General features: G+C 30.1%; 1 protein-coding gene across 4 annotated transcripts in view; it reads right to left on the bottom strand.

Annotated features, from left to right (window-relative positions):
* LOC126747538 (beta-1-syntrophin) overlaps nt 1-24,146 on the bottom strand; it is a 95,626-nt gene that overhangs the window by 63,644 nt on the left and 7,836 nt on the right. The window contains exons 1-2 of one of the 4 annotated variants that reach the window (XM_050456259.1): nt 7,193-7,781; nt 6,992-7,129 (exon numbers count right to left, since the gene is read on the bottom strand). The exons of 1 other annotated variant lie outside the window; for it this stretch is intronic. In XM_050456259.1, the coding sequence (XP_050312216.1) occupies nt 6,992-7,129; nt 7,193-7,493 (439 nt within the window). In that variant the 5' untranslated portion in view covers nt 7,494-7,781. Of the gene's footprint in view, nt 1-6,991; nt 7,782-24,146 lie in introns of those variants that run through there. 2 more of the 4 variants (XM_050456257.1, XM_050456258.1) reach the window with 2 other exon arrangements.

The raw sequence follows: 24,146 nt of genomic DNA, 5'->3' as shown, positions 1-24,146 counted from the left end.
ACATCATATGCTGATTTAATGTCTAGAAAGACTGTAAAACAGACTGTGATGATTGAAAAGCCTCAAAAATAAACAAAGTTAAGAAGGCAATGTTGTCATAAATACCTCCGCCTTTTCGAAAACCTAGCTGATTATTTGAAAATCTAAGTGTATTTTCCATTTGCCAATCTAATCGATTTTTAATCATGATCTCAAAAATGTTAGCACCACATAATGACAAAATAATAGGTCTGTAATTTTCTGACACTGACGGATCTTTATTAGGTTTTAACAAGCACACTATATTGAATTTTTTCCAAGCAAAAAGAATTTTCTTTTCTCCCATCAAGATTTTATTATACCAGGTAGTGCGTCGCCGAGCGGAACATAGGAAATCCCATGTAAATTTTAAGGGGGTCAATTATTGGCTTCCCTGTACATTTTACAGAAAAAATGTAATATAACTTTTTGAAGAGACCAATCTGGCAAACCCTCAGGCAAAGTTTCAAAAAAATGTTAATAAGCGAATCTTGAAATTATTCAATTAAATGTAATTGCAAACTTACCAAATTTTCGGTTCAGGTAAAACCAGACACCAGCCACCAGCAAACAATTTGTTATAAGGCTTTGTCAAATCTGACGTACAGCCAAATACAAGAGATGTTTTTTTTTTAATAAAACATTGAAATTATAAAATATTTCAGATACTGCTCTAAAACTGTTTCCCGCATAATGCCACTTAATTATGACTATTTTTTCGTCGACTGAATGATTCATACTTGTTTTCAAATATCGACAGTCACTGATTTATTGACACTTTTCCTCACGTCGGTGACAATATTCATTTTACTGGTGCCCGTTTGGTTTTACCTGAACCGAAAATTTGGTAATTTTAAAATTACATTTAATTGAATACTACAAGATTCGCCTATTAAAATTTTTTGAAACTTTGCACAGGGGTTTGCCAGATTGGTCTCTTCAAAAAGTTATCTCACATTTTTTCTATAAACACTGTACACTGTACACGTGTTTTCTATAAATTCTGTACAGGGAAGCCAATAATTGACCTCCTTAAAATTTACATGAGTTTTCCTGTTCCGCTCGGCGACGCACCATCCGGTATATAGATCTTAATAGTATCTTTGCTAAAACTCAAAATATTAAGAAATGAATCCAGCCAAATCAAAAGCTTCTTCTTTTGTTGTAGGATTTTAATTTCATACTTCAAATGAATAACGATGTTATACAATTTAAAAATTGAGCTAATAATCTTGGCTTCCTAATGGATCACAAACTAAAATTTAGGGACCATGTTCGTAATGAGTGCGGGCTGGTTAAATATACTCAATCAACGAGTATTGCATGTTGTGTTCTTTATTAAATTACTTAAGTCATGACATTACGAACCGATGTGTATAACCTAAGTATTAGAAGAAAAAATTATTTACTATTCGAGCGTACAATAAGGAATTGTTTAAAAAGTCATGTTCACGCTTAATTGCACGCATAATTATATACATATATTAGATATTTTTCAAAATTATATGTAGGAATCAATTGAAAATAACATTATTATTTTTTTATGATGTTTTTTTTATCAGTACGCAGAATTCCCGAAATTTCATCGACTATTACAAAAAATTACACTTCCTCTTTAGATGTTGCCAATGTAGTTATGAAATATATGGGCCACAATAATTGGCAAACAGTGGAACAGAAAATCAATTTTTTACAGTTACTCAGATAACTTCTACTTGTGATATTTATTTTTCGTATTTAAAAATTAAATTCCATTTTAAATTTAACTAAAATAGTATAGAGACGGTTAAATTTGGTGCAAAGGTAAAAAAAAATTAGATAAATAAAATAATTCAATACACTAAAATTAAAAATATATCTTACAGACATACGTTTTTCTGAAAGAGTGTGAGCCATCCTGAAATAATTTTAAAAAAATCATAGTTATTGATAAAAAAGTCGTAACACCTTCAAATTCATTATATCTTTATATTCCTGCTATTCTATTAACCTCACGTTGAGTTTAAAAATGTAACAAACTTATCGCAATTTCACAATCCTTCATCCAAAAGTGAAATATGTATTTAAATGCTTGATCAGCTTTATTTATGTAATGCTTTTTATCGATAGATTATATTTATTATTCTTGAAAGAATATTTCATTTTGGACCAATCCTTATTTATAGTAGTTTTACGAACATTTATTTTTTATCATTCCCAAGAAAACCAAATCTACTTTCTTTTTTTCTATATGAAGTTATAGCTTTCTTCATACCTCTTATAACACTATTTTGGAAGTTTTAAATTATAATTAAACTTTAAATATGAAAAAAATATATAAATTATGATAAAAAATGTATCTAGACGAGTGTAAAAAATTGATTTTCGTTTCTGATTCAATTGCTAAAATTCATGACAGAAAATACGCTGGAATGAAAAATCTTTGAAATGTATATAATTGTAATCTTGTTTAAAAAGGGTTTTGTTTTTTTTCCTAGGCATTTGTAAGATTTTTTTAATTTTTGTTATTATAAATGTAAAATTAAGAAAAAATAAGAAATACATTCTAGTTTGTCAGTGCTTTGTCAGCTAGAATGAAAGAAAATATCAAATAGCCATAATAATCGGGATTTGTTTATGTTTATGTTAACTGGCGATGGAAGAGTGGATGTAAGGCCAGAATCGGTATTAAAACTATAGTTTTGTGACGGTTCACATTTAGTTCTTTTAATAAGTAAACGTTTTATGTTGTCAATAATATAATATTGTCTTTTATTTTTTTTAACTTTTAGCCTTACACATGTGGAATAAACTCAAGTTTTCAAGTTGTGTGTTCCATTGAATTACTCCGGCTTACTCTCGTTGTTGAAATGAAATAGTGTTTAGTGAAGTTATAAAATGGGAAAATCTAAGCGAAGTAGATCGCCTTCCTCCAGCTCGTCCTCAGAGAGTTCCATACAAAGGAGGACAATTAGAAGGCTGAAAAGAAAGTTAAGTACGCTGTCACAACAAGTAAGTTTAAGTAATAGTAGTCGAGTTTCGTCTATGAACAATTATTCAGCTTTTAATAAAACTGTTATACCGATATTTGATCCGAGTGCTCAGACGTTGACAGTTACTGAGTGGATTCAGAATATTGAAGAACCGTCTACATTTCATAACTGGAATGAATCATTATTATTAAGACTAGCTACTAGTAGATTTCGGGGAAAGCTCGCCGGTGGAATGATAGTGCTAATGTAGCTGGTTCTGGTTGGGAAGACATTAATTTTCCAAGAACTATAAGATTTGGTAAATTATTAAAAGAAGCCACAAATTTTTCTCCTTTGCCAAACCAAAATTTAGGAGATTATTATTTTGAAAAAGTTTCAAAGTTAAATACACTTCACTTGTCCATTCCAAATTTGTTCCAAATTGATAGTGTTATAGATAGAATAATTCCCAGTCTATTGGAAAACTAGCCAGTTATTTAAGTAGTGTTGGAAATGTTTTGAACGTCAGGCCCGTCAACTTCTTATGAAAATAGGGTTAAGGAGCGCAGGCGTTAAAGAAAAATATTGCGTTATAACTGTGGTGGTGACCACTTTTTAAATCAATGTAGAAACCATAAAATTAAGTGTGTAGGTTATGTAAAAAGTTCAAACATACCAGTGAAGGTTGTAAAGGGATGATTGGAAAAGACAGTATGAGTGTTGCTGTTTGTGACGTTTTTGATAAGGTCTCGAATTTATTTTTGTAAATGTCACGTCGTATTAATTGATATAAAGTTAAATGCCTTATTGATTCTGGTAGCACCTGCACCCTACTGAAAGCGTCAATTGCTAAACATAGTTAGTGGATCTTCCAAAACATTAAAATTATTTAATAGAAAGTCAGTATTAACTAATAAGTCAGTATTAATCAATGTAGAGGGGGAAGTAGTGGCGGCCACTCTCACAGCTTTAATATTAGATGATTGTCAACTAAGTTACGACTTACTATTAGGTGCCGATTCCATAAATCAAAAACATATCTTACTTAGCAAAACTAGAAAAACTGTAAGTCTCAGTTTCTTAAAACCACTTTATACGGCTGCCTTGAATGGTTTTGATGTAAACCCAATATCTGTTAATATAAAAGATGCAATATCTCTGGATCTGTTAAAAGTGGGCAAGGAAGTGAAAGAAGATGAAAAATTAAAGCTGTTAACTTTAATGAATAGTTATGGTGTGATTGTGTTTCATTGTTTTTAAGAGATCTTGGCAAAATATTTGCCACAAAAATGATTAAAGTTAAAATGTGACAAACCAGTAGTTTGAAATCCTTACCGGATGTCCGTTTCTGAGAGATCAATTTTACAGGAACTTATTAATCATTCCAAGTAAAACCATCGAACAGAGGTTAGAAAGTTTAAAACTGGTACTTTGCACTTTACGCAAAAATAATTTAACGTTAAAGTTAGATAAATGTGAATTTTTCAAAACATGTATTGATTGTTTGTGCAGACAATTAAGTAAAAGAAGGTGCACATCCAGGGAGTAAAAAGATAGGTGCTTTAGTACATATGCCTTCACCTAAAAATGTAAAAGAAGTAAGGCAATTTTTTGGCCTGGCAGGGTATTTCCAGAAATTTGTAGAAAACTTTGCATATATTGTTGAACCACTAACGCGTCTGAATAAGAAGAAGCTGTAAATAATATAAAAAAAACATTTGTCATCTAGACCTGTCTTATCCATATTTGATCAAACTTTACCTACTTTGTAGTGTTTGTTGAGTTGCACACTGATGCCAGTACTATGGGCGTTGGAGGAATCCTGATGCTAAGGATAAAAAGGTTGTGGGTTATTTCAGTAAACAAACAACTGGTGATCAGAAGCGTTATTAATCCTACGAATGGGAGACATTGCCGTAGTAAGGACTGTAACTGACTGTCGTTTAAAGTTTTGGAACAGTTAGTACTATTAATTTTTTCATTGCTGCAGTAAGTACTACTTATTACTTCATTTGGCAGTTTGCGAAATTTGTACAGTATGTTTTTTTTCTTATACTTTTATACAGTTTGTACTAAGATCGAAATTATAGCGCAGCTGGCGATGTATATTTAGAATTAATTACAGAGGGCAAATTTTAATGCAGTTTGCATTTTCTAAGTTATTTCGCAGTTAGCGAAATGCCTAATTTGTGCAGTTGGCATATTATTGGTTACTATATATTCCCTTAGTGAAGTGTTTGCAGTTTGCAAACCTATTTGTAAAATTGTATACAACTGTCGATATTTGTACTAGAATAGGGAATAACTTTATTCAGTGCTTTGTCAGCTAGTATGAAAGAAAATATCAAATAGCCATAATAATCGGGATTTGTTTATGTTTATGTTAACTGGCAACTGAAGAGAGGATGTCAGACAGTGACAACGCGGCACAGTGACAGTGCCGAGTTTAGTTCTTTTAAGAAGTAAACGTTTTCTGTTTTCAACATAATATTATTGTCTTCTACTTTTTTAACTTGATCCTTCTTCCTTACACATTAATGCTTTTCTAGAAAATTTCGTTAATTATATTTTTATATAAAATATATATCTATATTTAAATGTGAATGTCTCTCCGAAGTGTCAGCATCACGCCTAAACTGGGGTACGGAATAATACGAAAATGTGTTTTTACATATCTGTTTTTGCCCGAGGAAGGTTATAGCCATGGCTTCATTCGCGGATTCGTGATAAATGTTGTAATAACATTGCGCGAATATTGAACAACGCCATATGACTCTGGCGTTGATTGAATAATAGGTATATGTAGCCCATATTCTCAATCAACGCATATGGTCATTCTCGCGAAGCGTCCTTTACTTTGCGGGATCATTCGGACCACTTACACCAAGTCGACAATTTATTCACAATTCATTTTAGTTTTACGTGAGCCAAGCCGCAACTTTATGCTAGTATAAAGGAACAGTATAGTTTTACTGAATGTTTCTTTTGTTTTAAAAACTTTATTAATAAAAAGTTTGTTCTTTCTGATCAGTATCCTTATAAGTATCCTTAATGGTTTATAATAAATATGTGATTAATTAAAAAAAATATTAGCGATTTTTCGAAGTGTTCTTTTATTAGGTAAGCAGATTTATTCAGGACCTTAAAAATCAAGGTAAAAAATTTTCCTATCTTTCAGGTATTAGGCTAGGTAGACCTGCTTAAAAAAATTAAGTTTTTTTCAAATAACATTGCATAACAAATAGACCGTCACCCAAAATGCCAAAGATAAAGATTTGTCTTTTTAAAATGTTTGAATAATATTAAAAATAAATGAGCTACCTCAAAAGCAATCTATGATAAACATATGTAGCTAAGATTTATAGTCAACTGTATTTTATAACTGAACTCTATTTATAATTAAGTTTACCTAATTTTCTTTATGTGTGAAATAGCAAGAGTTTTAGAACCTAACTGCGGTTGTGTACTTAAGCCTACTATTATATTATTATTATAGATATAGGTACTAAGAATTTTTGTCCAATGTACAAAAAAAAAATTTTTGCGCTTAGCACTTCTCATTATTTATAGTTTTCTCATTATTTTTATTATATAAGTTTTTATCACAACTGTAGAAACGAATTCCTAAAGAAAATGGTATTTATCTTCTAAGTAAGATAAAATATGTTTGTTCTATATTTATAAGTAGAGTAGGGAAAATATATTAATGTGTTTTGTTGGTTGCATATTGTAAAGGTCCAAGCGGTCTAGAATATTGCATTACGTTTATCAATACATATTCAACTATATTATTATGGTTGAAGTAACCAAAAGATAATTTTAGTTACTTATCAAAGTTAATGATAACGGATTATAATTAAGGACCGAACTATCTGTCATTATCACAATAGCATTTACATATTAGATGCTGGAAAAAACCTAGACGGAGCTAAATTAAATTTGCCGTGACGTTAAATTACGACGAAATTTAATTAATTGCGTAAACAACCTGTTGATCCTACCTAAAAATAGAAAAAAATTACCTTCAAGTTCCACTATTTTTCCCGCCTTCTTTAACGCTTTTACAGCTTCCTCATGCGTTGCCTCTCTTAAATCTTCTCCGTTAACGGATAAAATAGCGTCACCGACATACAGCTGTTCCGTTTGATCAGCTGCCATACCTTTAAATATTTTACTAATAAGTATAGGCATTTTGTTTTCTTTCCCTCCTTTAATAGATATACCCAATCCATTGTTTTCTGATTTAATCACTTTTACCAGGCGCTTCTGATTGGCTACAGAATCTGGTACATCTGGGGTTTCACATTGGCCACTAGGCGTTTCGATATTATTGTTAAGCGTGCCGTTGAGTGTGGTGGTATTTTCGTATGATTCGTCTAGCGTTATGCATAGAAAGTCGTCTTCGAGGGTAACAAACACGCGATACCACTGACCCCGCACGTGTGTCTCAAGAATACCGTTACGTCCATAATACCCGGGCGTAAGACCGTCCGACATAACATCTAAGCCGCTTATTTGACTCATAACGTTATTGTCATTACCAAATTGATTTTGATGTGCAACCGGCACAGGTTCACCTGCTAAGGCGTCGAAAGGTACATGAGCCTCAAGCCGCGACACCGATATTTCGAGCAGAGCAAATAGGAGTCGAGAAATCGCTTCCCAACGTCATACAGAACAACTTAATGGAGCTGGTCAGACGTTGCGGCGCCCGTGTAATTTCGTTGTTCGGCGAAAAGCGTGTTTGCACTGTTTGCTTTCACTGAATTATCGTGCGACAACGAGTCCGTGTACGTTGTACGTGTTGGTGGGCCTGGGCCCTGGGCTCTCTTCGCATCCGCCGATACTCAGGCGCGTCAGCGCTCATGCCCTTCCGTCGTCATGACAACGGGCTGAACTGGCGTCCCTTAAGGCCCCAGGCTCAAGCGTTTGTTAACAGACGTCGCCATCGCTTAGCCGCTAAAGATGATGTTGTTTAAAAGTGCTAAGGCCATCTATTTGAAAAATAATTTACGCAGTAATTGTGTTTCTATAAAGGTTTTAATTTATCGGTTGCCCAAATTCGAAGCGAAGCTGACCTAATGTTATGAAAAGTAAAGAAAATATTCTCTAACGTATTTTAAACCTTAGAGCAAACTATTGTCCGCTAACTATTGGGACATGGCAAGTTTCATGTGTACATGTTGCATACATGTCGCCATTTAAATTTCCTGGTATAAATATTGGGCCGATAACAGCATATCCCAATATACCTACCAACTACAATATTATTTTTCTGGTGGTATTGGCTATGGCCTTCTCTAAATACGAATTTTTTATCTTTTGTTTCTGCTGCTATAATATTTACTTGTTTGTTGATTTAGCAATTTTATTGCTAATTTGTTAATAATTAACTTTATATTACTGGTGAATTGAATACAGTAATTTTTTAGTGATTTTATTAAATTTTTAAATTTATTTATATATATATACATATAGTCTATACATATATATACTATTACCTGCTCGAAAAAAACTGGAACAAGTCGATTCTCTTTTATTTTTTGCTTGTTTTTAGATTTCTGAAAAATATACAGGGTGCATCAAGAAGACTGGACAGCTAGCAAGTTTATTATTTTAAATAGAACATCTCATTTATTAATGCATATTTAGATTCTATGATAAATTCATGATAAATTAAAATCTAAACATATTTCATGTATAACATATCAATCTTGAACTGTTCTCGAAATATCAAGAATTGAAAATCAAAAGTCTCGGTACTTTTTTGTGTCCCATGTGGGACACTTTAAATTTAATCAATAAATTTTGAAAAATGACTTCTTCGCTAACTATTCTCAACAAAATAACTCAATTAAATGAAAGAGAAAAAATTACATTAATAAGCTTAAGGGTTATGAGCATCGTGATGGACCATACGAAGACGTCGCTAATTTATTTAATCATTTATTTCCAGATAGAAATCCAATTTGCTTTATCAACTCCTCAAAAAATAGTAAAGAGGTTCGACGAAACTGGCAGCATTAAAGTAAGGCCTAGATCTGGTCGGCCAAAACCAAGTTTGTATGGAAGTTGTACAATGTTTCATTGAAAATTCCCATAGTTTATGGTGAAAAACCGCCCAAGAAATTGGCATGCACACCCAAGAAATTGGCATACTTCAAGTCATCGGTTGAAGTAATTTTAAAACAAAATAAATTCTGCCCTAAAATTCACTTGGTACAAGAACTTTTGGAAGATGATTTTGACAGGAGGGTCGAATTTTATGAAACAATCATGGCAAAACTAGACAAAGATCAGAACTTAATAAATAATATTTAAAGCGCCAAAATTGCAGTTACTGGATGGATCAAAATAAACATTGCATGCAGGAAGTGAGTACCCAGGATCCCCATAAAGTTAAGTAAAGTATTTAGAAATGCTTTACTTAAACAAAACCGCATTGTTCCTGAAAATAGACCGATGAAATTGGCCGGTCCAAACTACAGACAAGTATGGTTTCAACAAGATGGAGCACATCCGCACTTTACTCGAGAGGTGCGTGATTATTGAAATTTTACTTTTTCAAATAGATAGGCAGGAGGGGTACCATAGAATGGCCAGCTAAGTCCCCAGACCTTTCCCCTTTAGATTACTTTCTTTGGGGCCATTTGAAAAATAGAGTATTTGTTACTAAATCTGAAAATATAGAGGACTTAAAAAACCGATAATAATAAATGAAGCTGGCCAAATTACACAAGAAATGATTCAAAACGTTATTGACTAATTTTATTTTAATCTTGAATATTATCAGGCAGTGCAAGGGAAGCCTTTTTCACATTTAATTAAATAGTTTTGCTGTGTACCAAAGCTTCTATTATAATACCTTTATTAAAAAAGGACGTTATTGGCTTGATATTACTACAACTAGAAATTAGTTTTTTTTTTATTTAAGTTTTTTATTTAGTTTTTCATGAGTTTTGAAAAACTTAGCTTATGAAAAACTATGATAGGAAAGTGCAACCCGTATTTCTCCAAGTTAAATCATTTATGTTTTACAGTCTGGTAAAGTTTTTAAAAAAATTGATTTTAAATTATATTTCGAAAACAGTTCAATATTAGTATAGGGTGAAAATATTATTTAAAATAAGTACTCATGAAATGTGTTTAGAATTTACCATCGAATCCAAAAATGCATTAATAAATGGGGTGCTATTTAAAATAACAAAGTTGAGAGCTGCCCAGTTTTCTTGACGCATCCCGTATATTTTTCATTTTACACCCTGAATAAATCCTAACTTAAAAAGTTTGTTCTTCATGCAAGAAAGTTTCTAATTAGATTAAGTTTTAAATTCATATATTATGAAATTTGGAAGAAGTTTTATATTTTATTTCATGTTGTGACAAGTGTGTACCACTGTTAATTTTTACGGTATAATTTGTGAATTTTTTTCTATTATCTCTCATAATATAGTAACACATTTTCTAAATATTTCTGGTTTAATTTCTGAAATCCAGTCCTGATTTAACACTTTTTCAATCTGCCTAATATTATTTCGGAAAGAACATTTTCCACTAATTTTAGGCGCACGGTATATATATAGTAGAGCGAAATTCAATTTTGCAGTCATAATCGACAAATTTGTCGCTACTCTAAAGTCACAAACCTATTTTGACTTCCGGCGTTGATTGAATATTTGGGAAGATACGCACCTTGTGTTAAAAAATGTACCCGGTCGACTATCGGATTGTCGTACAATTTCATGCAGCGTGTGGTGCTGCCGAAGCAACAAATCTATACCGAGAAAAAAACTTCGTTTACGGTTAAAGAATGATCGATTAACCCAATCAAAAAGATATGGTAAATAGGCGCCAATGAAATAATCTGATTGTCGCAATGAAAGTGGTTTAATTGGAACTAACAGATATTTTTTAAATCGCAAAATAGGTAAATGGATTACTATAATCGAATAGATATATTGTAGGTATAAAATTGATTACTAACCATTAACAAAAATTTTGATTATGGCAATCGAACTGCTCGTTAAATACAATACAATACAATACCAATAAAAAACTTAGATGATTACAACAAAACTCTTTGATTGTGATAATCAAATTGCTTATTATTATTATTAGAAAAAAAATCGATTTATTATTGGAATTTATAACCTTCAATATCTCAGAAAAAATTGATGAGAATTACCTAATAATTCCATGAAATTGTTTCTAAATGGTATTGCAGGTTATAAATCGTCCTATGAGAATAAAGAGATAATATCTCTGTGTATACCATACACTTTCACATTATAAATATAATCTTTGTATTTTTTTTTTATAAATTAATAAATGTATGTCAGTGAATAGATTTTAATAATTTAATGATATTCAGAACTGTTTCGCAATTTTTTTTTCAAAATATTTCATCAAAAACAAAAAACTTTCCTTTATCACCATATAAGAATATTAACATAAATTTTATTAAAACTATGACTATTTGTTTAGAGAAGGATAATTAGATGTAGCAAAAAACAATAATATGCAACAAGTATTGTTCATTTAAAAAAACAAATACTCAAAAAAGAACGAAAATTTAAAAATAAGTCTTAAATGTTAAACTATATTATACTAATAGGGTGACCAAACATGACCTTGTCATGTTTTTGAAATTTTCAAAATTTTGTTTAGTAATATAAGGCTCGTCAAAGGCCTAAAATAAAAGAAAAATATGCATAAGTTAAAGTTACTATCAGTATTATTCATATAATATATTTGTAATTACAATGTAATTATAAATTTAGAAGTCTAAAAAAATAGAGTTCATTAAATTTAGAGAGTAAAATTTAAGAACATTTTTGAAACCTATTAAAACGATAGTCGTGTCATAAATAATTTTTTTGGTAATTCATAAATTTACCAAAAATACTTTTACAGCTTATAGCTATCAGAATAAATAATATGTTAAGATATATAATAATTTGTACCTCTAGCTTGTTACAATTGTGAAAATAAAGTCAACTTACATTAACTCTCATAAAAAAATTTTCATCAATTTCACTTCTTATTAATCTCCAGCATATTCCTTTTCTGCTTGTTTTAATATTTGTTGATTTAAATGTGTATGGCAAAACCATAATTGTTCGCAGAGTTGGATCTGTAAGAAAACTTAAAATTATTATCAGGTATCTATTTAACTATTTGAGTATTTATGAATGCAAAACGCATTTAATGCAACAATGGTATAAAAACTTACCTTGATAATCAAACTGTTGCAGCTCGATTTTTCGATCTTTGATTTCCTTCAGAACCCCTTTTGAGACAACAGGCCACCTTTCGAATATTGTCTTTACAGTCAGGGAATCTTAGATTAAAATCAATTTGTATTTAAAAAAACATTAAAGGTTTACAAAAACATGGTATTCTATTTGATTTCATTTTATATTCTATTTTTTTTTCATATAGGTAATTTGTTGCTAATAAACATTTTTCTTCAAATTACAAAAATTACAAAGATTTTCTAACGTACAAACAAAGATTAAATGAAAGCGTGACTTACGAGGTCAATTTCATTGTTCTGGCCTAAACACGGGTACCTTGTGAACATATCTGCTAAGCTTAAATGAGAATCTTTTTTCTTTAATTTATAAGTTTCTTGCCATGTATATCGAACTTTTTAAAAAGGTTCAATAGCAATAAATAGAGAATTTAGTAAATCCTCTTGCTCAGGCAAAAGTGGATTTTACCACAATTTCGTTGTTTGTGGACTGAGATGAATTCGCGGCCTTAAGTGCATTTCTAATATTGCAGTACCTGTTTCATTCCTGGGTGTAGGAACGATTCATATTTAAGCTGCTTGGACGTGGCTTCTTTGACTGAGGTTTTCAATGACGCTGGAATCTCCGGCTGCCCGGCCGTGTTGGTTATTTTTTTAAGATATGGATGATGCTGCCAACTATGTTTTTATTATTCTTTTTTAAACGTACATCAAACAGTGGTCATTTAGGTGGTCAAGTGATGAGTGATGCACTAAGGATGGATCATGTTGAAATTTCTTACAAGTTAAATTTTATAAATAAATAATTAATTACTTACCGAAATATGTTTTTGAGACAAAAATGAATACAAAAATATATATAAAAAGCTATTTAGGTAATTTTTACAAAATTACCAACAAAGATTAATATAAGTTATAATTTCAATAACAAACATGATGTTTTCTCCATTTTTTGTTCAAGAAAATCAAGTTTTTAAATAAAAAGCCTTGCACTTGCCTGCAAAGCCTTGCAACGGAAAACTGTTTGAACACCTGTTTTAAATTAAATTTATAAAATGCGTTAATTTATTTGCTTTTTTCGTTATTCTTAAAATGTATTCATTATTTGTTGCATATCGTTAGAAAAATCATAAAACATTTGTCTATTACTGGTTACATTTTTTTATTTATAAGTAGTACAATGTACAATGCAAATCATTGCTTCATTAAGCTTTATCACTCTCTAAATAGATATTAAGAAAAATGTGACAGACTCGGTAACAGGTATTTACATACGTCAAAGAATTTGTTTCCAAAGCTTACTTAAAATATATGCTAAAAAAATAGAAAATTTGCATTTTTCCTTTCAACTAACAAAAAAAATATCACATGTGATACATAGTTGAATTTGTAATAAAAAATGGAATCAGATACAGGGTGTACTTTCTTTTCGCGCCATATAAAAAAAAAAAGTTGATGGTGGTTTCTCGGAAACGAAACGTCGGATATAAAATTTAAAAGCGCCATCACGTACTACTTCAAAAGTGTCAATGAGAAAGTGTCAATAGTTTTTTGATATCTTTTAAAATAAAGCCAGGAAAAAATAAAATCGATATTGTCAAATTTCCGTTTTTTCCAAATATCTCAGCAGGCCATGGAAATTTTTGAATTTTCTCAACGGCATATAAATACGCTTCAAAGTGCACAACTTTTTCCTAATTTAACCGAAGCTGTATCTCCAACAGGTACCGAGATCCCCATGCTTAGGATTCTTATCTTGGACACCCTGTATATAGATAGTAACAACAAAAAAAAAAACAAAAATTTTGTTTAAAGACTTCGCGGATCATGATTATACAGGACGTCAATAGAGGTAGTATAATTAGAGGAAAGTTGAGCAATATAGTTTCCTCTTATAATAAAATATTATAAAATCCAAATACTTCCTAAATTTTGCGAAAAACTGAAATTTGCTAAAATCATTTTAATTTTTTTCTGACATTACTTGAAAATATATAACAAAATTATTTATTAAATGAATAAATTATTGTGACCACTCTTTCTCGCCTATACGATGACACCTTTAAAGAGCCATCATCAACTTTGTTTTTCTTTGTCGGCGCTATATTGATCATTTGTAGTTTTGAATAGCCCTTTTAATTACCTTTTCAATAAGATATTTTGTATTTCGAATGAAGATTTAGGGTCACCCCTATTATATTATATACCTATCTCTCTTTCGCTTACGGAGCTATTAGCAAAATTACGTGTTGGAAATGTAAGTGTGACACACTGTCGAAAAGATAATTAAAAAAGCTGTTTAAAATTTAAAAATTCCAATACGGAGCCCCTAAGAAAAACCAACCATTATAATGGAAAGTGTATGCACGGTGACCCCTTTGGACAGGCTGAGATATAGCCTTAAAATCTTAAATAGAAAGGTACATAGTGTGAAGATAACAAATGATGCATCATCTTGAAGCTCTTAAAAATGTTTTGCAATGAAACTATAGAAAATCACATTTTAGAAAATTCTTCGCTGTTTATCAAGTAAACCATATTTTTTTATATTATTTAACTAAATATTCAAAAGCAATCAAATATTCAATATATAATATTTTCAAATATGCTGGTATGAATAAATCAGAAATAAATTTCATAAGTTATATCCCTATAAACTGCAAATACTGCAAGAAGTTAAAATTAGTTCATGTATTGAATTTATATAGGTAATGAAAAGAATAGGTCCTATTATATTCCCTTAAGGAACGCCGATTTTATATAAATTCTTGGACAAAATTATCGCACCACTGATTATTTTGTCAAAAAAAATTAAATAAAAATAAATATCAGTTAAAACAGTTATGTACCTTTTCTCATACAAAAAGCAGAACTAGACAAAAACTATGTTTATGCTGTATCATGGAACATGCTGTTCGTGAGGAGTGGGAAAACATTCCGCGGGAAAATTTTTAAAATTTGATACGAGGAATGCCGCGAAGACTTCAAGCGGATTGCAGCTAGAGGTGGCGGCAATACACGATATTAAGAATTCATTATGAGTCTATTGTTTTATTTTTGTATCAAAATTGAAGTTAGTGAAAATCGATGCTTTTTCCTTGTATTGAATTAAGTTACTTAAATCTCGTTTTGTTAAATTGAATATAATTTTTTTTTGTTAATAAATAATGCATAGTTAACAATTCTTATTATTAATTTTTTAGAAATTAGAAAGGTACTTAAATCTCATAAGTTATATCCCTATTAACTACAAATATTGCAAGAAGTTAAAATTAGTTCAAGTACTGAATTTATATAGGTAATGAAAAGTGTTGTGAAAACCACAACACTGTCAAAATCACAATGAAATATTTGCACCAAATACGCTATTCACTAATAAGTACGAATCGTGCTTAACGATTATGTAAGCAGCTCCTGGCGCGAACCGCGAAGGAAGTCTTTAGTACACATGCATGAAACTTGTATGGTGAAAATCGGAATCGTATGTCGGCCATCTTGCTTGGCAAAATAGACAGGGAGCTGACAGACAGTTGTTGACATTGACTGATAGAACATCATTTGTCATTGTCATACCGTTTGAGTTTTTCTTTTTTCTTTCATTTCGATGAATGCTGGAAGCGTGGGTTGAGTTTGCTATTTGTTATTTTAATTCATTTAATGTTATTTTAAATTCATGACTTTTTCTAAAAAGTTCTCTTTCAATATTGGGAGTAATGTTTTAATTAATTTGCAGCCAGCAATTCCAGGTTTCTGGTAAGAAAATCTGATTTTATTTATTACTATTATGTTTTTGTATTGTCAATCTTCAGTCCTTAATAAAATCAAATTCAGTTGATTTCAATGAAGATGTTTCACCTTTCAAATATTTAATTTTTAACTTGATTGTTATAAATACATATTACAAAACGTCTGGCCTCTCATTTCCTTTTGATAATTAAAAAATTGATTAAAATTTTCATTTAAGTATCCTTTATGTAATAATGGTTCAGACACATAGTAATAAAAGATTTTTCAATATCCTTCAGTCCCCATTACAAGAAAAACATGGAGAGAGATATGCAATGTAAATTTTATTAAGACTTTGAGCTATAGAATTTGTTTCGGTCAGTTCCCTTCACCAAATTTTAATAATGCTGATACTGCTGCATTTACACTACAATATCTACATATTTATTTGAAAATTTCTTTTGTCATTATTTTTCACATGAATCATTCAGAGAATTTATTTATAAGGTTTGCACTGCCTATTTTTTCATTTTATTTCATACTCATATCATACCACTTCCTATGTTCAGAGAGACGAGACATAGGTACAGAGACTAACAGAGCTGAGCGCCCAGAATGGATCAGAGTGAAAGTTTTTGTTATAACTTGGTTTTTTTTATTTTCTGTAGGGATTTGTCTTTAAATTAAGTTTTTTTTTTCAATATTATAGTTCCAAGTTATGTTGTTAGTATTATTGGAGACTAACAAATATGTATATATTATATATGTGATATATGCCATACTATAAGTTGTAGAATATAAGAAATATATATTAAACAAAGATAATTCATTAGCAGTGAAATTATTTTTTTTTTACAAAGATTATTATATTTTTATAAAATATTTAATTTGGGCGTAGTTATATTTTATGTATGTATTTTTTTGCTCTTTATGTCTGGGTCTGGTATGTTTTGTCTTTAAATCATTTTTAGTAATATAGATTATGTATTCTTTTAACTTGTGTAGGTTTAGTACATGAATGTTAGTACTTATGTTGTTAGTCTTGTATTATCCGAAAAGATTATCTTAATTGTCTGCTAGGTGAACTATATACTTTATAAAATGTTGCTTTTTTTTTGGGCCACAATGTTGAAAGCTAGAATCTGCACTGTAGAAGTTTGAATTTGTCGGCCTTTTATTTGCATGTATAGTTTTGTACTACACTTATAACTATTTTGTGTATTGTATTTTTGCAAATAAAAAATATTTATTATTAATATATTGTTATCCTCTATAGAATCTGTTTGTGTTAGTAAAATAGGGATATTATTAATTTAATGGTAATATCTTTACATTTATGGTAAGAAAATAACATAAAAATCTTAAAACAATATTTTTTAATCTGTTTGGGTTGGCATAGTTCAGTGCTAATAAAATAGTTTTAACATTTTTAGATTAATTTTAATTTATAGAATATCTGTTATAATGAATTATTGTATGTTATGTATATAATTTTAATGTTATTTTATGTTATATTATACATTTTTAAGTAATTATTTTTCAGGAAAATTAAATAATAAATGTATTAAAGAAAAACATTATTTTATTTCCATTTTGAAATTGGTGATGTACACTATTGTTAACTGATTATTGGAGTACATGAACTCATTTAGATAATATGTATGTGAAATAAAGCTAAAGAATTTTATTTTATCCTGATCAATATCTGATGTTAACACCTAATCAAAAAGTAGCCTTTATAATTAGGTGTTTGCTATGGATATTGCGATTAAATAATAATAACATGAGATTTCTTATTAAATGAAATTTGAAAAAATTTTCCCGCCCTAATTTGGCCACGCCTTTCTATCATTTTGATTGGTCCAATTAGTTACGTCAAACTGTCAAGTTAGTTACAATAGCTTCCGTTGCCAAGCGAGAGGACGCTAGCAGATTTGTCACAAGAATTTCGATCAGTTTGTATGCAACCACCACTTCTCTATATATTTGTGTTCTGTGCTTTAGTAGCTGTTCATCTCTGACACTGTCGATGCGCTCGATCTCTGTATAAAAAGTATTTCCCGGAATTTCTAAAAATAGTTAAGTTTAATATTGGCTTTTTTACTAGCAGTTTTTTCTCTGTACTCCAAGTGTTGTTAAAAGTGGAAGTAATTTTAGTATTAAAAGTTTGCTGTACCCTTAAATGTAAGTGCCAAGTAAATAAGTGTAAAGTATTATGTATTTGAAGTAGTGATGTGTAAAAAACGGATTCTTTTTTACAATATTACAATATTAAAGGGATGTAAAGAAGTAACCCTTATGTGTATTTTAATGTAACTTTTGCCTTTCCTGGGATAAAATTCAACCTATAGTTGTGGTCCTTCAAAGTCAATCGTAGAATCAGTTACGCGGTTCTACGTGGACATTAAGTGTTGCACTCCCCTTAGATATTGAGGATTCAGTAAAACCCTGCCCCTCCATAAAGAATAGGTCCCATTATATTCCCTTAAGAAACGCCGATTTTATATAAATTCCTGGACAAAATTATCGCATCACTGATTATTTTGTCAAGGAAATTTAAATAAAAATAAATGTCAGTTAAAACAGTTAATACATACAAAAAACAGAACTGGACAAAAACTATGTTTATGCTCTATCATAGAACATGATCGAGAGGAGTGAATAAGAAACGAGGAATGCCGTCAAGACGTCAAACGGATTGCAGCTAAAGGTGGCAATATACGATATTAAGAATTCATTATGAGTTGTTTTATTTTTGTATCAAAATTGAAGTTAGCGGAAATCGATGCTTTTTCCTTGTATTGAATTAAGTTACTTAAATCTCGTTTTGTTAAATAGAATATAATTTTTTTTGTTAATAATTAATGCATAGTTAACAATGCTTATTATTAATTTGTAATCTTTATTAAAAAAAAATCAGTAAAAATCAAGTGCTGCGATAATTTTGTCCAGGAGTTTATTTCTGGGGAATTTAAGTTATTACTTATTTTAATGTATTGCTTTCTTGAGGGTAAATAACTTTCAACGACTTCCAACACAATGCCTCTCACTCCATAAAATTCGAGAACATTAAAGAAGTTTTGGTAAGACACTGTGTCGAAAGCCTTAACAAGGTCCGTGAAAACTACTATCACCTTTTCATAATCATCAAGGCCTTTGGCGATCTCTGAGGTACGCCACTCTATAGCATCGATGGTTCCTCTTCCTTCTTAAAATCGATATTGTGTCGACTATAAGATTTTAGCTTGCTTAAAAAATGTATCAGTCTATCCTTTAATGCTTTTTCAAATAATTTGGCTAGATTATTAACTAGGTTAATTGATCGATAATTTTGAATTTTATTTCGTGATTCGGCCCTAGGAATTTGAGTTATTAAGGAGACTTTAAAGTGTTTTAGTAACTTGTCCTTTTTAAAGACTGGATTAACTATGTGTTGAAAATCAATAAAAGGGTGAATTGTCATTAGAATCCTGCTGATTATTCCGTCTATCCCTGGACTACTTACTATCTTATTTTAATGATGATATATATGATATAAGTTCCTTGACTGACACTAGTTTTAAAGCTGTTTTTAAAACTAGTGTCAGTCAGACTGGGAGTTTGGTTTGCAAGAAGTCTTTAAAATTAGTTCAAGTAATGAATTTACATAGGTAATGAAAAGAATAAGTCCTATTATATTCCTTTAAGGAACGCCAAATTTAATTATTTCTGGAGAACTTAAGTTGTTATTTACTTTAGTGTATTGCTTTCTTGAGGTTAAATAAGTTTCAACGGACTTATTTCTTTCTCTAGTTCTGTACAGACATCCACAAAGTATTTGTTGTAAATGTTTGACTGCACATGTATCACCAGAGGATCGTTAAAAGGTTGGTCTTATTTATCCTTAATAACCAATGTATTGCTTTTTTGCCCTTGGCTCCACCGGTTATATTATTTATGATTTTATATACTTTTTTCATATTATTCTTGTTTCTATTTCTATTTTGTTTTTGTAAAATGTATACTTTAATATATTTATTAGTCTATTTAAATGATTTCTATAAGCTTTATAAGTGTTTGTAATTCATGATCGTAATGTTTTTGTAGGTTCTTCTGTCTATCCCCTGTTTAATTGAGGCAATCAATCCTCTTGCTATCCATTTCTTCACTCTCTTTTTAGTATTTTTAAACACTTCTATTATCTCAGATGCCTTTATAATTTTTTGAAGTTTTTCAACAAATAAAATGGTAGCGTCTGTAGAGTCCTGAATTTCTGTAACCTCCAGTCATAGTTATGAAGTTTAATGTTAATAATTCCAAGTCATTAATTTTTCTTTTGGCATATTTATCTTGTTTATTTGTGGAAAGAGAATTTTAAGTATTATGTTGCGATATATTGACCATAACTGGATAGTGATCTATGACTCAAGTATGTAATAGCAATTAAAGCAGGAGTCTGAGTCATATCTAGTTGTTAGTTTAATATAGGGCAAAAAACTATTTGACATGGGAAAGAGATATTCATTTACAGAATTGCTATTTACGTCCTTCAAGTCAATATTTATATCCCTTGTAAAGATTTCTATATAATTTTGCAATTTGTCATCAAAAAACATTACCAGTGCATCATTACTATTAAATCCCCTCTATTATAATATGCGCTATAACTTTCAATTTTTCTAATTATATTTTATATATTGTATTATAAATATTTGTATTTTGACATAAATTAAAATTTTTGTTTGATGATCTTATTAGAGAAAATACATTATTTGATTTAGTAATTTTTATGGATTTCAAATATTTCTTTCTTATCGCTTATTTCTGACTTATCCTTTTTCAAAAAATATTCACAATTGTTTTCACATTTCGCTTTCTCTATTAAGATTTTTGCGAAATATCCAGAAACATTATATTAGAACACGTTTCCAAACTTTTAGGTTTTATTCGAATTATTCGATATTTTTAGATAGGAAGAAGTGAAATTACTTATATTGCTTGTAGATGCAATTATGGAATAACAAAAGTTAAATTTCTATTGGCAATATCTGGAATTAATGCTTCAGTGGTCTCACTGTCATCCAATTGTGAAAGTTTAGGACATCTTACTAAACGAAAAAGAGTCTTACTACAGAAAATAGATTCTCTAGAAGATCTTGATTAAAGTGCCTAGTTAAAACATATTAACAAGAAGAGTTTGTCTAATATTCAAGTAAAGCAATGACTAAATTAAGGATTTAAATAAATTCCTAAATGCAGTGCAATATTTTTTTACTATTTTTAAATACTTCAGTTGAGCTAAAATAATAAAGACAAAATTAACAAAAAATAAGAACTTAAATCTGAGTTACTTCAAGTAAACAATCCATGCATGTTTAATAAATCTTTAACTACCTTAATTGACTGGAATAAGTATAATTCATTCTTTATAAAATTACATCTGAGGTACTGATCTAATACTCAATTACACAGTTTTAAATTTGCTTTTGTAGACCTATATTTTTTATATTTTTTTAAATAAAATTAGATCAGAAATAAGCTACCTAAAAAAATAATAGCTAATTGATATTATTACGGTTTTCGAAAATCCTTTTTTTTAACTAATTAAACGAACGGCACTGCTCTGTAAAGGCTAAAGTATCTAAAAGAAAAATTGAAATCAATATTTATAACAACATTGAGTTTAGTGAGAAAAAAATTGAATTATTGATCATTCTAACTTCGCCTATAGGAATTATATATCGCGGTAGGTCTGGCAACGTAGTGAAAACTTACTCAAAGCAGTGGACCCCGCCGAAGCCCGAAACCGAAACCTTTCAGTAGGGATGTGCGATACTGAGGAAAGTACCGGTATTTCGGATCGTATCTTATCGTTTTAAAAGTACCGGTTGGTTACAATATCGACAAGTTCAGTACCGATATTCCAGTACCGGTACGATTTAACTAAATATATATTTTTGTTAAAAATGTTAAATTAGCGCGGACTGGTATGGTCAATACTGATATTTTTAGTATTATTTATTAAAATATTATTTATTAATAGCATTCATTTCGAAATAACTACAAGAGAAAATTTGACATTTGTCGTCACTTAAATTAAAACCGAACAACAGAAAACATTAAAACGTAAGACAAAAATAATTATTCTAGAAATTGAAAAATAATTACAAATTCCAGTAACTTAATTCTAACGAATTTAAAAATAATAGCCTTGAAAGTCTATCTCCAAGAAGTCTGTTACGGCATTCATCCATTATCGCATCAGCCTTTGAAAATAGGCGTTCAGATGGAACTGAAGTCCCTACTACTGATAAATATTTTATTGCTCTTATCTCTCTATCTTTTTTTAAGGGATTGCTTGCCATGACATTCTTCCAATATAAAAATACATCCGTTTCCAGCGGCTCTGTAGGAAGATTTAAATATGCTTTTAAGTCAGCATAGAGAGCGTCGTCCATGTCGTTTTTTGAACTGCCTGATGAATTTGCCAGTTGCTTATGATGTGACCAAATATTAGTATCCTTTAAATTCTCGTTTTCAACCTGAACTGATGCAATGGTTTCGTTGCATAAAATATCATCTTTACATGTGGTACTTTACACGTGGATCAAGTAGTGTGGAGATTGCAAGCAAAGATACTTGTTCTATTGCTCCAAATCGATGTTTAAGTTCGATCAGTGTGGTTTGAAGTAATGCGTTTGCTGCTTCTGTTGAAGGCTTTAGTTTTTTCATTCTCATTGTTAAGCAGTTAACAACGGAAATTATTTTTGATATTGTAAGATACTTCTCCCCACATATTTCCTTGGACACTTCTTCAATTGGCTTTAAAATTTCCAACACATCTTTAATTGTTTTCATTTCCAGTCCGTCTATCATAGATATATGGACCCTTACTATTTTCTAGCAATATTGGTGCTACATAAATTGAGAGTTTTAAAAACCTTTCCAGCATATAATAAACTGAGTTCCATTTCGTAGGAACTGACTGAACTAATTTTAAAATGTCCTCTTGGGGTTGAGCTTTTCTCAATTTATCAGCAGCCAGTACGCTTTGTTTGAAAAAAGTTACAATATTTTTAACTTTATTTGTTATAACTTTAATATTGTCGGATTCAACAATTATTTTAGAAGCAACAAGATCGAGGGTGTGGGCAAAGCAGGGTAAATGTTTACTTTTTCCAAAAATATTTGCAACTGCTTTTACCATGTTGGCTCCATTATCCGTGACAACAGCAGTTACTTTTTCGAGGTCTATTTTCCACTGCTCATATATGTTTTTTTAACAGTTGCCTATATATTCTCCTGTATGACTCTCATTTAATTCATGAACACCAATTGTAATACTATTTAAATTATTTTCATAATAAAAATGAAGAGTTATTCCTAAAAAACTTTTAGTATTGAGTGTGTCCGTCCATATATCAGATGTAATAGTTAAATTTTCAATCCCTTCTAACCTGTTTTTCACAATTTGCGCTAAAATATCATATTTATTATCAATAAGTTTCGGTACCATTTTCCTGCTAGGTATTTTATAAAGTGGTGCAATAGTTTTTAATAAATGTCTGAAACCGTCTTTTTCAGTGGTATTAAGAGGCATGTTGTCCTTCGCTATCATGTATACTATGGCATTAGTGAGTCGATCAGATTTTTCTCCACCTATAAAAATAGCCAATAATTATGAAAAATGTTTCATAAAATATTTCACAATAAATTGTATTACCTGAATACGACTTTATTGCAGCAAAAGTATCGGATATTCTTGGCTGGAATTGTGAGAATGAACTTGATGTAGATGAAATGGATTCAATATCTGCAGTATTAGGGTCACTGATACTAGCATTGTATTGATTTGCAGAGTTACTTGCCACGGTTCCTAAAGAATTTTTTTTTAAAATTTAAGGAGTATTTTTCTTCGATATCTAAAACTAAAAGGTATTTTTTATTATGTGTACATGCGAAACTTTTTCTCAAAAAAAGGGATTTTTGTCTTGACAAATTGCTAGTAGGTAATTTAAAAGTTTGTAAAAAGTTGAATAAAAAATTTGACATATGTAAAAAATAGGATTAATTTCATTAAGTGCATCCCTCATAAGCCCTTAATTCCAAATTCTGCAAATCCAACTCACACTCCAACTGAAAAACCTAAAAAATAATAAAACGATTCAATACAACACACTTATTAAAGGGGCCCCGAAAAAAAAACACCCAGTAATACA

This window comes from Anthonomus grandis, chromosome 19 (assembly GCF_022605725.1).
Source record: "Anthonomus grandis grandis chromosome 19, icAntGran1.3, whole genome shotgun sequence".
Taxonomy (NCBI): domain Eukaryota; kingdom Metazoa; phylum Arthropoda; class Insecta; order Coleoptera; family Curculionidae; genus Anthonomus; species Anthonomus grandis.
Note: the sequence above shows the minus strand (reverse complement) of the source record. Positions and strands in the feature narration are given on the sequence as shown.